General features: G+C 36.0%; 1 protein-coding gene across 1 annotated transcript in view; it reads right to left on the reverse strand.

The window, feature by feature from the left end:
• Positions 1-14,929, reverse strand: part of Sptlc3 (serine palmitoyltransferase long chain base subunit 3) — a 138,058-nt gene that overhangs the window by 57,419 nt on the left and 65,710 nt on the right. Inside the window, exons 5-6 of the mRNA XM_076848956.2 lie at positions 8,917-9,041; positions 6,990-7,083 (exon numbers count right to left, since the gene is read on the reverse strand). Coding sequence (XP_076705071.1) covers positions 6,990-7,083; positions 8,917-9,041 — 219 coding nt within the window. The remainder of the gene's footprint in view (positions 1-6,989; positions 7,084-8,916; positions 9,042-14,929) is intronic.

Here is a 14,929-nt window from a genome sequence, read left to right on the forward strand (position 1 = left end):
AGTGGAAAACAAATGTGTTGGTTCCTGGGTAGATCTGGTTCCTTAGCTTAGGCTGCAAAATAGCTGCAGAGTGTTTTGGGGTACGCAGTGAGTCAATCTGAGGATGGGCTATTACATTGAAGCTTCATACAGTAGAAAATGCAAGAAGATATTCCTAATACTTAGCTGGCAAGAATGCAAAGGCCAAACTGTAGCATTCTGAGTGGAAATTTAAGCAACCAATAGGATAGGACTCCAATAGCCATTACATTGGAATGGCTTTTTTTTTTTTTTTTTTTTTTTTTACATAAGGGGATACAGTTTCTGGGTCCTACAAGTGACCTAGCATTACTGGACTCAAGCAGAGTTAAGAAATTCTGTGGGTATTCTAATGTTATCCTTCAATGTCAGCTCCTTTTTGCAAACACAGGCCATTCTTTGTACAAGAACACTTTTTTTGACTGTGGACACATACATACTTGGCCTGAGAAATGAACAGTCCTCAATTCATCCCAGATGGGAATTGGAGGATAAATACCCCAGCTCCCTCCCTTATCAGGTGGGATAACGCTGAGGTATCTACACTGGTGCTCAGATCTCCCTACTAGGATTGAGATCCTAATAGGAATTGTCCGCTGTGGAAACTTACTCCACAATGCACCCTGCATTTGCTGCCCTCTCTTCCCTGTCTCTGTCAGTAAACTTCCTACAAAAAGCTAGATAGTAATATTTTAAGCTTTGTGAACCCCATATGGTCTTCATCACACATTCTCCTCTGTTAACTATACAATGTAAAATTAAAATGTAAAAACTGTTGTGCTTGGTGGTACACACATATAATCCTGGCTACTTGGGAAGCTGGGCAGGAAGACTGTAAAATCTATTCTAAGCTTGCAGGGGTAGGTTATACAGACATCCCCTTCAGTATATTTAACAATGACATATCACTCGTACCTAATATTATCTAATCTATTGTTCATCTTCCAATTTTGTGCATTGGCCTGGAAATCGCTTTTATAGCATTTATTCCCATCTCTTACAGAATGCATTCTAGGACTAGATATTGCACTTAGTTGTCACAGCTCTTCAAGTGGCCTCTATTCTGGAGCATTTCTTCAGCCTCTCTTTGTCTTTAATGCTATTGACATGTTTGGAGAATGTAATTCTATTGTTTTAATAGAGCATTTCTAATTTGGGGTTGTCTAACAATAAGATTGTGTTCTGATCTGCATCCTTTGTATGTAAATGATGTTGAATCCTTCTCAGATGTCACATCTGGAGACACCCAATGCTCACCTGCCCCTCACTGATGAAGTAACTTTTTTCTTTTTTTTAGCTGTGGTGTATCCTTTGATTTCTCCCTGGTATAGTTACTATGTTCTCTCTTGTGCATAATTTCAGTGGAACTGTTATCCTGGAATTGGAATCTAAAGGAGAAGATACTAAAATAGCTGCATGTCTGGCCTGGGTTGGGTCAAGAGGAGCAGGTTGAACTACTTTGTATCACTGAATAATGGCTGAGCAGTTGAAACTGGCAGAAAGATAATCTGTGACTAGATAAGACTTATTTAAATTTTTAAAATAAAGTTGCTTTGTAAGGCTCTGCTTAGAAATCTTCCCATTGCATGGTTTTTGTTAAATTCTTTGTTTTGCAGTTTTTGTTTTAATATTTTCTTTGAAAATTGATGTGTTTCCATTGTGGGCATCTACTTCATGTATCTGCGGACAAGAGAAGCCCTCTTCGTAACTTTGTGAGATGCAAAGGTGTTGGTCTTCTCTTCGTATTTCAACCTTGGACAACAGTGCAAGAAGTACTTCAAGTTACCTCCCTAAAGGCTCCCAAGGTCAGAGTCTTATATTTCTTGGCCATGTTGAATTAGCTGGTCGGAAACTGTGTCTGAAGAAGTCAAAAAGTATTTGTCAACCTGCATTTTACTTCCTGACCTACATTTCTCAGGCTCTCATGATTTCTGTTCTCATGCAGACGAGGAAAGGCTTGTCCTGATAGCTGAAGTTAGCCTCCAATCTGTTCCATTTGGGGTTCTTTGCCAGTGACTGTGTGGTGTGGATAACACAGTTCTGTCTGCTCCATAGAACTTACTGGAGGAGGAAGTAAGAAGCCATACTTGAGTGTCTGATTTGTGTCTCAGCAGTGGTGGTCAGAGAAACTGTGTTAGTTATCTATTGCCATGTAGTAATTTACTTCAATTCTATGTGTCTTAAAATTAATATTAATCATCTTATAGATTCTATGCATCAGAAATTTGGGATACTTGGTTGGGTGATTCTGGCTCAGGAAACTTCTGAGGCTGCAATCAGGTGTTGGCTGGAGTTACAGTCATCTGGAGGCTCCAGAGGTCAGAGATCAGTTAGAAAGCCCCATTCATAAGGTTGTTAGTAAGGGTCCTCTCTTATTCTCCATAGGCTGCCTAAGTGTTCACATATGTCCACATATGTGACCCAAAAGAGAATGAGAAAGGCAGAAGCCACATATTTGAATCTTAACCTTATTATTTTTATGTGTAGTCTATTGATCTCATTTGTCTACTTTGATACATTGCAGAAAAGGACCACACACAAAAAAATAATAGTAGATGGGGATCATGAAAGACTGATACCTAAATAGTCTTGAGATGAGTAGAAATAATTTTGGAAGTTCTCTACCTAAGAATGTTAAGTGTCTGAGTTGATGGATATGCCAATTACCCTGATCTGATCATTGCACATTATATACATGTATTGAAATGTCATATTGAACCCCATAAATATGTACAATTAGTATGTATCAATTACAAATAAAAAATGAAAGCCTTAATCTGCAGAATAGGAATGTGTGATGAGGGCTTAATAAAGCTTGTGCTTAATCTTCCAGTTGGGTATGCATGAATATATGTATGTATATCTATCTATCCATTAATCAGTCATTTAAATTATTTATAATCTATTTCTATAAATCCTCCAAAAAAGACTAGAAATGATAGAATTTGGTATAAATTTTAAACAATAAGAAATGCAGGGTAGAAAAAATATAGGATGATACTGTTTGGGGAATAAATAATCTTGGTTTTTCTATTCAATGTTATTCAAAGCTTCAGCTTAATTCAAACTTGATCTCTGTTTCCACCTCTGAAATATGAGAAGGCACTGGACATATGGCAAGGCAACTAAATGTCTTGAGTAAAACCAGTTCACCCATGGAAGAGCATAGCATGAAAAAGAAATTCCCAGGCACCTGTTGTTGCTTTTTGAAGTACATACATCTTAGCTGGCATATGCACCTCAATGAGTCTACATTAACAGGCTGGATCTTAGTTTTTAGCTTTTTCTCTAGTAGTTTGGCCCTGCACTCAGGTCACACTGGAAGTCTTGTGTACACAAAATGGTTCCTCTGATTAGAATTCTTTAAATCCTTTAAAGACTATTGCAAAATGCAACCCATTTCATGCAATACAGGGTGAACTGACCTCAGCCTTTTCTATTGTCCCTTAGTGACATGATGACAACATGAGGATAAAAATACTAACAGCAACACTGCAGCCTTAAATGATTCAGTAGTTCCCAATGCCAGGCACTGTGCTCTATGTCCTTCAACACATTTTTAATTAGTATCAATAATTATCCTCATTGTTCGCATAAATACATTGAGAACCAGGAGTTTAAGTAATTTGTTTAAGACCATAGGCTGATAAGTTGTAGAATGAGGACACTAATGCTTGGCTCAAAGCTTACACTTAAAAAAATCAAATCAATCTTAAGTTTTTTTATATACTACATGATATACAGGATACTTTTAGATACAATTTTTTCCTAGGAAATGTAGAGATCTTAAGTTTGTAATTCAGAGTTTTAGTAAGAAGATAACCATTCCCCATCTAGATATCACATCTTTCCATCACCCCAGAAAATTCCTTTGTGATTTTTCACATCAGTTCCCTCCCATACAACCAGAGATGGGCATGTTATGATTTTGTCTCCATAGACTGGCTTTGTCAAGTTTTATATTTGCTATAAATACATTGACAGAGTATGTGTACTCCTTTAAATTTTTTTTTTATAGTTGTAGATGTACATCATGCCTTCATTTAATTTGTTTATTTTTATGTGGTGCTAGGGATGGAACCTAGTGCTTCACACGTGCTAGGCAAGCACTCTGCCGTGAAACTGTAGCTCCAGCCCTATATACTCTTTTGTTTGATTTATTCCCTTAGAAATTATTTTTCCTGAAAGTCATCCAAGATGACAGTATCTTGTTTATTTTCTAATGTTTTCTATGTATGAATAAGTTAAAAAAAGTGTTCCCATTTTTCTGCCAAAAGACACTTGAGTTATTTCCAGTCATTAGTTATTATGAATAAAACTTCTATAAACATTCTTATACAAGTCTGTTTGTAGACATATGCTTTCATTTCTGATGGGTAAATAATTGGTATGGAATTTCTGGGTCATAGTATAGGGGTATGTTTAGCTTTGTAAGACTTTGTCAAAGAGTTTTTTGAAGACACTGTTCCATTTTATACTCTGCCAACAATGGGTGAGAGTTCTAGTTGCTCCATATCTTTTCTAACAATTGGTGTGTCATAATTTTATTTTAGCTGTTCTTGTGGGTGTGAAAATTACTGTGGTCAAAGCCTGTGCTCTTAGATGTTGCCTGATGCCATCCTGGTTCTTTTATATTTTGATCCACGGTATAGCTGCTTGTAAACATACCTGCCTGTCCTACTAGATCATATGCTCTCAGCTAAGATATTATCTAATTATTTTTATAGTCCTCCAAAGGACTCATATAGTATCTGAATCAAAATAGTGATTCAGTAAATGCTCATGGCATTTTAGGTTGGGACATTGTCTCTGCATTATTTTTACTCAGAATTTATATCAGAAGTGTAAAAGAGTGGTGAGAGGAAGAGTGAGGTTAGTTAGTTTGTGGTGAGTACCTGGTGATACTCCAAGGCACACTGGCAAGATCCAGCATCAACTCAAATAAGTGGAAGTTTAGAAATAAGATTGTAGGTCTTATGGTTCTCATTATGCATCATAATCATTTGTAGGTGCCTTGGTCCCAACCCAGATATTTGGATGTAGCTGATCTGAAGGTAGGTACAGTCATTGATCTTTCAAAAATATTCTCTAGGTTCTTATATTGTGCAAATAGGGTCAAGGCCCACTGCTCTCAACAGAATGGAGTGAAGAAATGAGAGATTAACATTGGCCATGATATAGTTCATTTGTTCCATACAAATGACAACATGACTATTTCTCCTTCTGGAAGAGAGATTATCATGTTAAATATATACATGGATGAATCTACAGTTAAATAATTATCAACAATCCCCTATATTTTCACAGTAAGGCAAAGCCTTTGATCACCAATCATCTGTCATGATAAAGATTCATAAGGGCATAGTATACTTGAGCTATACTACCAAAAGAATTTTCTCTGGTCTCTTCACTTCTGGAGTCCCAAAACATGTGTGCCTCCGGAAAAAAAATATCAATATTGTTATCACGAATTCACAAAACTGCCAAAATAAGTTGAGCCTGGATATAACAAATGATAATAAATCAAGCAGAACTGAAGGGATTTAACTTGGCTTTTTAAGACTAAAGCCAAGTTTGAATGTTTGATGCAAAATTAATCAACGAGGTCCATGTATTTTGAATGGCATCTCGCTGGACATTATAGATGAGCCATTAGGGGTCACCGTCTGCTTCTTCTGGAGGGCCTGACCCTAAACTTCATTCCAAAGATTTACCTTCAACAGAAGCTGAAAGTGGTTCAGTAAGGCATAACCAGACCTCATTCCATGCCCCTAGTCAGTGAGAGCAGGAGCTTTTTAAATTTGAACAGCTCTACAAGGTGAAAAAAGAGGGTTTACTTGAGAATACTCCTATGCAGTTTCTTTCCTTTCTCATCAATTATTTTTTGGTTTGAGGTTGCTGTGAGGTGAGCAGAACAGAAGTGGGAGCATTCTTTCTCTGCTTTCTATCAATCATCTTTGTTTTACTTCTTTCTATCAGTTATCTTTGTTTTACTTTTGCTAATTTCTTCAAGGAAGAAGTACCCAGCAAGAGAAACAAGGAAAAGTGGAGGGGAAAGGGAAGTGGTAGAGAAAGGGGGTAGGAAGGAAAAAAGAGAAAACCTTGTTTGTGTGGTGGTGGTAGTGGTGGTAGTGGTGGTAGTGGTGGTGGTGTGTGTGTGTCTGTGTATCTGTATGTTGTGCGCTCAAAATGAAAGGTCTCTGATGACAGTGCATTAGAATCTGAACCTTGAACCAGGAGATCCTTGTAGATCACATAGTTCAACACCCTCAGTATACAGATGAGGAAACTGAATGGAAAGATTAAAGGATTTACACAAAGTGACCTAGCAAGTCAAGGGGCAGAGCCTGAGGAGATCTCAGGTATCTACCACCACCTGCCTTTTTCAGAGTGTTTCCTAAGACTAGCCATGCCATCTCATCAGATCTTTAAAGAAGAAATAGCTCTTTGACTTCTGACCACTCAAGCTCACAACCCAAACTGACCCTCAAAGGACATTTTAATGAAGTTGATAGTTTATGGGGACAGTATCTGAATATGGAAACTAGTTGTGGGTGGGAAGAGCGAAAGGAGGCATTACACTACAAAATAAGCTCACTTTTTACCTGACTATAAATAACACGAAACTTAAATCTTCACACTTGCCCACGGCAGTTTCAGGAAGGGGAGATTTATAACTCTCTGCTAACCCACAATCCTAAGAGATCAATCATGTCTTCAAAGACCACATTGTAAGACCACTAACAGTGACACTAATGTGTTTGGGTTACACTTAGCAATCTGGATGTTTAATACACTCAGCCATTTGTTCCAGGTCACCAGAGGTTAACAATCCAGCTGTGAATATAAAGACAATTGCTCTTCATTAGGAAAATCTGCTAGTTTGAAGAGCAAGGACAAAGCTTTATCAATAATCTCTCCTTTCATCCAGGAGCAAGACAATACAAGTTGAAGAAACACACAATACTCACTGTTATGTTTGAAGGGCCTTATGGTTGCACCGGAGAGTCGGGCCCCAAGGACGATAGAGGTGTGGTTTAACTCATCACTTAAAATGAGGCATCCCTATGCAGTAAACAAGCACACAGAACACAAACCAGTATGTAAAATGAAGGGAACAATAAGACACTCTAAAACCTATCACAAATTCCTAAAGCCTTCTTAAATTTTCAAAGGCCAAGAGTTTAAGCTGGTATCTCTATGAATAAAATACTGATAGCAGTAAGCTCACAGAGAGGAGAATTGCTTTAAGAGATTACATCTTGACTGGAACATTTACACATAGTTTGCAACAGAGAAGTTCATCCAAGATCTTGGTTGAGCATCAGCTAAAGTCTAGAGGATTGACCTTCTGACAGGAAAAGCTATCTGTTTTGCAGACAGTTGTGGACTTTCTGGGGTGGTTTAATCCATTCTAGATTATTTGGGATGGTCCTTGAAAATCAGGTCTCCTCCAGCAGGATGTTTCAAGCTTTCAATTCTCATTCTTCCACAGTGTGTCTTCATGCATAGAGACAGAAACACCACTGCTTTGCAATTAAAAACCTTGAATTTGGAAACGTATGGATGGCCATCTAGCCTGAGATAAGTGAGAAAATTCAGGCGAATTTACTGCTTATAAAATTACAGTTTGTAAATTTCTTTTTTAATTCAAAAAATGTCTAAATTGTAGAACTGTTTAAGCCTACCAATAATGCAGTGATGAATTATGTTGGACCTTTGTCTTTGGTGGCTGCCTAGACCACAAAAATGTGTTCTCTCCTACATTTTGATACTCTTACACACGATGTGCTTTAAGATTTTGAGGCAAAAGCCAACAGAATTCCCACATTTCCACACTGTGGAAATTTGAGATTTATCATAATCCTCATCTCTATATCCATTAGCAATCTTCCTACAAAATCAGAATGCAATTATCATACCCAAGACATCCCACATTTACAGAGTATTATTATCTAATACATAATTCAGATTCAACTTCTCCAACTATTCTAATACTGTCTTAACATCTTTTATAGACATTATCTTTTCTTTTATATTTTTTAAAGCTGAATCCAAATCTAAGGTCACACATTGCTTTTGGTTATCATTAGATATCTTTAAAATATCAATATTGTTATCACACTTATTTATGTAAACTAACCAACTACTTCCCATTTGTCTTAGGAACAATTTCAAACATTCCAGGATGTTTTACACTATAAGAACTTTTGTGATTTGAAACCTGCCTTATATCTCTAGTCTCTTCTTTGGTAATTATTATTGCTCTATTTCCTCCAAACCTCTGTAATTTGTACATGTTGTCCCTTCTTTCTTGACTTAAGGAAATAACTTATCTGTTAAAATTCTGTTCTCATGCCACTAACTGCAGATTTGACAGTCTTTCTCAAGAAGACTCTGAAACAACTCTGTAGTGCGTTACTTTTTATGGTATTCCCCAAATTTTACTTAGTGTATTGTTTCCCCACTAGACAGTCAAATACATAAATTTTCAAGGTACAAGCTTTGTTCATCCCTATGTTGTATCTGGTCTCATTCCATGACACAGTAGATTTTCAATAAATGGTTCACTAAATGAATAAATGAATGGATTGTATAGGAAAAATATTTTGTCTAAATAAATGCTTAATAAGTATTGCAAATAGGGATTCAAGAGTCTAAAATTTTGACCTTGCTAAGTCATCACTGATGTTGAAGCTTCACCCACTATTAGGTCTGCAATTCTATAACCAGGAACATCAAGGTGAAGAGATCTGCTGTACTAAGCTGGCAACCTACTAAAAAATCTGAATCTCCCTAAGAAAAAGATCATCTCAGCCATACCTCTATCAAAGGACCTGCTCGGAATTACAATTCATAGGAATATAGTAGAAGTCATTTGTATTAACAGATTCTCACCTTTCCAACTAGTGCAGGAATATTCATTGAATTAGTTGCAAATCCCATCCCAAAGACCATTGCTGCTTCTACATTCAGGAACTTAGCCATAAGGTCCTCCAGCTCTTTGTGCTTATCCAAGGTACCTGCATATGGAATTAAATGAAAGTGATTTTTCTCTCTTTGCAACAAGCCCAAGAATGAGAAATCAAATTTCAGTCGATACACATCATCTGAAGACCTGTACAAGACTGTGCATTGCAGGGATATTTGTCACAGTTCCAATATAGAAAACAACCCAAATGTTCGTCTACTGTAGCATGGATAAATATATTGTGATGATATTTTTATAATGAAACATAACACCAAGCATAAACTACTGCTTCACACAACAATGTACAGAAATCTCACAAAACACATTGTTAATAAGTCAGACATTTAAAAGAGTTCAGGCTATAGAAATCCATTTATATAAAATTGATAAGCAGACAAAACAGACCTAGACTGGTAGATGTTTTTTTGTTTGGAATGGGAGAAGAGAGTTTTTGAGATTCTCTATTTCAAGGATTTGGGTGCTAACCACACAGATTTGTTGGTTTGGGGAAAATCCATTGTGATATATACTTATGATTGTTCCATTTTTCTGTATGTATTCTATACGGCAATAAATTTATAAAATGTACCACAATTCCCCCCCATACCTGACAATTAATTAATTAAATTAAAACCTCCTCAGAGACTTCCCCCCCACACATAAATGTAAATAGATCCCATGATGTCTATAGATATAATATATATTTATAGTTTATTGAACCTTTGGGATGTACTATATACTATGCCAAAGCTGTTATTTAGATTATTTTATTTAATCTTAGGAGCTCAGAAGTGCAGGTTTATTACTTTCCAGATTAAAAAACTGAAGTTTAAAGATTTCATAGGTCAAAAGCAGAGACCATCTAGATTAACTCCAAAATTCATGTTTTCACCTCTCTATAACTTTCTGTGTGCTTGCTGTCTGACAGCTTCTTAAACATGATTCCTTCCTGTCTTGCTGATAGCTAATGTTGATGTAATTCCTACATGCCATAACTCATTCCACTTTTGCTGTACACCATCCAATGGAGTTGCCACAGGCTGCCTATAGGTAGTGCAGCTGAGGAATTGAATTTTACATTTTTTAATTGTAATTAATTTTGTATTTAAACTGAAGAACTGTAAAATATTTCTCACTAAACAAAACTTTATTATTTTGATAGGATTATATTTCAGATTATTCATTCAAACCTCAGTGTATATATTGAGATGTTCTATAAATGTAAAAAATATACTTTTTTTGAAGTCTTAGTACAATAATGAGTATAAAATAGATCATTCAGATATTTTATATTGATTACATGTTTAAAGGATAAATTTTTGGACATAGTAGGTTAATTAAAATATGCTATTCAATTAATTTTAGTTTTTTGGGCTGGGGTTGTAGCTCAGTGCTAGAGTGCTTGCCTGTCACAACGTGTAAGGCACTGGGTTAGATCCTCAGCACCACATAAAAAGTAAATAAAAGTATTTCATCCATCTACAACTAAAAAAAGTTTTAAAGATTAGTTTTAGTATTTATTTATTTGTTTATTTATTTATTTATTTTGGCAGTGTTAAGTATGGATCCCATGACCTTGAGCCATGCTAGGCAAGCATTCTGCCACTGACCTACCTCCCCAGCCTTTTGTTTTTTAGTTTTAATGTGACTATTAGAAAATTTTAAACTATAGGTTTTGCATTATATTTTTATTGGGCAGTATTTTATTTGGCAAAAGAGAAAAAACATACATATGCCATAATTTTTTATCCACAGGCTGTTGGAAGCTATTGTTGAGATTTTAAGTGAGAGAAATATTGTTAACATATTTAGGACTATTATAAACATGGTTCCTTCAACCTAAGGATAAAGATACTTACTATACAGAGTGGAATATCAGAATTCTATTTAAATTGGTAAATTAGCTTCCTTACTACACCTGCATCACTGTAAGTCTTTAGAATAGCCGAAATGTGCTGTTAGGCCATTAAACAGACAAGTAATTATGAGATGTGGGTATGTCTAAGGCCATCCTACTGCTAGTTCTGGTTGAAAAAAAGTGTGTGTGTGTGGGAGGAAATGTAGTGGTTCATCTGTGGTCTCCAGATAAACCGGCTTTTTTTTCCCCCTGCCTTTCCAGAAAAAATTGGCAGAGCATAGTAAAGTAATTTTAAATAGGCTAATTTCTATAAACAGATGTCTAACAGCTGCATTATGAGGGTCTTACATCTAAAAGTTCACCTTTGCTTATAGAAAACAATATTCTCCAAATCCCACCATCATGGAATGTCTATTTAGTGTTCATAGCTCAGGTTTTATAAACAAATTTGAAAGAGTTCCAGGATGACTGGTTTTTCCACGTGAGGAAGACATGGGTCTTTGAAAGTTAGTCTGGGATGATCTGGGGTAAGGTCAAATTTGCTAAAGAATAATAAAAAAAATACGATTTTTTTTGTATTAAGTGAGTGCTGCTTTCCTCTCTTAATTCTTATTCAATAAATAAAAAGGCATTATGAGTAGAGCTTAGAAACAAAGTAGTCACTAGAAACTTGATTAGCTTCCTTTCCACACACATTGAAGCCATCCTCTATTTGAGTAAAGATGTGAAGCTGCAGTCCATGGTCCCAGTACTAAAGATGTTCCAGGAATTATATTCCAAATTTTGTCTTTGGTATACAAATATTGACTCTTTAAAAATCCCAAGAGAGCTAAACTATAATCCTAGATGAAGGTACAAATAAACCCATAGTAGTGTTTATTTTTGTTTCTCTCAATGGCATTTTAGTTTGTGAAGGTCAATAAAAACTATAAGTTGGCTTATGGCAATGCATCTCCAAATTGATGTGCTATGCATATATTGACTCTTATTCTTATTCTGATGGTTTATTTATACAGTGTGATACTCATAACCTGCTTCATGAATAAACATATTCTCTTGTCAGTTCTCTAAGCAATATTTTAATGCTCCAAGCACTGGGTTCACTTCCATTAGTCAAATTGATCAAAATTAGATTCAGGATAAAATATCAACATTCTGTTGATGGACTGTACACTCCTGTGGGATTTTCACTGATACTAACGGGCTTACATGCATTAGATAGAACATGAAGATTGGTGGTCTTCATATTGACATATTACCATAGATTAGAAGGAAAGAATGTGGGTATAGTTAATAAGCTTGCTTCCCAATTACCAATTTTTCCTTTGTAGCATGTGTGAAGATATTTTCCAAATTGTGATCATAGTCATTTTGGTTCTGAATGTTCTATTTGTGACTGTTCCCACACTTGGCCTAAGAGCAGGCTGACATTTATTATGGGGACCTGCCAGCTGTCCCATCTATCTGTTTCAATTATGCCTCGGCCATCAGTCCACATCTGGGCCACTTTGTTTGAGCCAGGGATTCTGCATTCAAGTCAGTATCAATCCTTCTGCCTAAAGGATTCTACCTTAAGACTTTGCTCCATAGCTTTTGTGTACTCTGGTTTCTTCCTTCCCCACTGTGTTCAGTTTGATGGAGGTTATGGAGCCACGATGCCTCGTGAATGATTTTTTCTCCTTTTCTTTTTGTGGTGCTGGAGACTGAACCCAGGGCTTCATGCATGGCCAGGCAAGCACTCTACCACTGAGCCATATCCCCAGTCCAGTGACTGTTTTTCTGGCCAACATTAAGAGAAAGAATGAAAGGAGTCAGACATGGTGTCTTTTAACTGTCACACTGAACATCAGACTACTGCTGCTGTGTTCAGAGACCCTTCTATTAGACAAAGTCTGGTAAAAGAGCAGAAACAACTTGGAACTGCCCATTTATTTTATTTTAAACAAACCTCTCCTCATCTCTTGGCAGGTTAACGTAACAGGAGATAATCAGAATCAAATGTAAACAAGGATCAAAGGGGGATGTGGACATATAATTATGGTGAAACTATGGTAAATAATACTAAGGAGAGAAGAACTTTTAAGAAGAGAAAATGATGACTTCTCCCTCACTTTCTTTTCTCATTTTTAAATAGTTTTTTAAACATTTATTTATTTATATTTTATATATGTGTTATATAAATGTGATGTTTAATAAACATGCAGATATTGAAAAGCCAACATTTACATATTCATAATCTAAAATAGTTATTCTTTCATGGTGTATATTAGATTTGTAGATATGCTCATCCTGTATCTGCTATATTGTATGCTTTGATCTACATCTTCCCTTTTCTGTTCTTCTATAACCACTGTTTTATTTTCTACTATGTATTTGACTTTTAAAAATAGTCTACTTATGAGTGGAATCATACAATCTTTTTCTTTCTGTGACTGACCTATTTCACTTAGTGTGTCTTCCAAATTATTTGATGTGGTTCAAACATACAGAAAAGTTGCAAGAATAGTAGCAAGAATTCCAGTATACCCTCCACTCAGATTCAGCATGTTTGACATTACAGTGATGCCTACTTCATGGTCTTCTCAAAGCAAGAACTATTTTTTATTTAAAAGATTTTTTTTGATGTTGTTGTAGATGGACACAAGATCTTTATTTATTTATTTTTCTGTGGTGTTGAGAATTGAACCCAGTGCCTCACACATGCTAGGCAATCGCTCTACCACTGAGCCACAACCCCAACCCAAAGCAACAACTCTTGATGGCTGCAAGCCTAAGGCATGCCAAGCATCTGTATAATTTTAGATAAAGAGTCATTGTTATGAATACTATAGGACAACCAATTACTAATACGTAGTAATTATTATATATTACATACATACATACGTGTACTTTCTTTGAACTATTTAATGAACTACAGTCATAATTTCTTAATTAGTCTAAATAGTTCAATGCATGCTTCCTATAAACAAGAAATTCTCTTATATACCCATAGTATTGTTATCGTTGATACTGTATATATTATCTATTTTACAGACTTAACTCAGATTCGATTCTGTCACTGTTAAAACCCATCACCAAAATAGAAAAGTAGAAGGAAATGGAATGAAGCAACTTGTAATGAGTGCTCACGAATGTGCTGAGATTAATTATTTTAATCCTTACACCTGCACACACTCTATAATCCTCACACCCACAGATGCTTTATTAAAGTAGGATATTGTTTCCTTACTTTACCAAAGAGTAAACAGGCACAGGGGTGCTGTTACAAAGAAGCAGAGCTAATAATGCAGGCCATCTACTTAACTATGTGCCAATTTACCATACTGAAACATTTTAAGGCTTACCTTGGTTAATTATAACAGAGCTATTTGAGGTTAGTACTAGAATTAGTCCCACATTACAGATGAGAACATAGAAGCTTGAAAGTTTAGTTCACTCTCAAGACTCCTTAGAAGCTCCAAGGTCACATAGTTGAAAATCTAGAGCAAAGATTCAAACTCAGCATGTTTGACTTTAGAGTGACCCCTTCTTCATGGTTCTTCTCAAAGCAAGAACTCTTGATGGCCTAATGTGTGCCAAGCATCTGTATGCTTTTAGATATATAAAGATTAATTGTTACAAACACTATGGGACAAATTATTGAAATACCAACTATGCATGTTCCCCTTAAATAACCTTTCCCCCCTTCTCTTTGAGTAGGTGGTCAGACACCACTTTTGCTTCTGGGGAGGTTCATAATATAGGATCCAAAGTGGAAAGTTTCCTTCATATCTTTAGAAAAGCTTACACAAGTTGAAAGGATTTCATTAGATGTACTAAAAAGAGAAATATCAGAGTATCTGAAGCAGAAAGGGTAAGAGAGATTTGATCAAGGCTGGGATCAAGGGGTCCAGGCACATCTCTTGGTGGTAGCTGCATGCAGATGGTTATAAGTTTCCTGAAAGTAACTTGAATGACAGACTCTGGTTTCTATTTTCACTAGAGACTCCCAGAGCTCCACATGTGACAGAAACACTGGGATGCTAGACCACAAAGATTGTGTTGATTGAAACAGTGGACCATCAACGTTGAACAATGTCATC

Source organism: Callospermophilus lateralis, chromosome 3 (assembly GCF_048772815.1).
Source record: "Callospermophilus lateralis isolate mCalLat2 chromosome 3, mCalLat2.hap1, whole genome shotgun sequence".
Lineage (NCBI taxonomy): Eukaryota > Metazoa > Chordata > Mammalia > Rodentia > Sciuridae > Callospermophilus > Callospermophilus lateralis.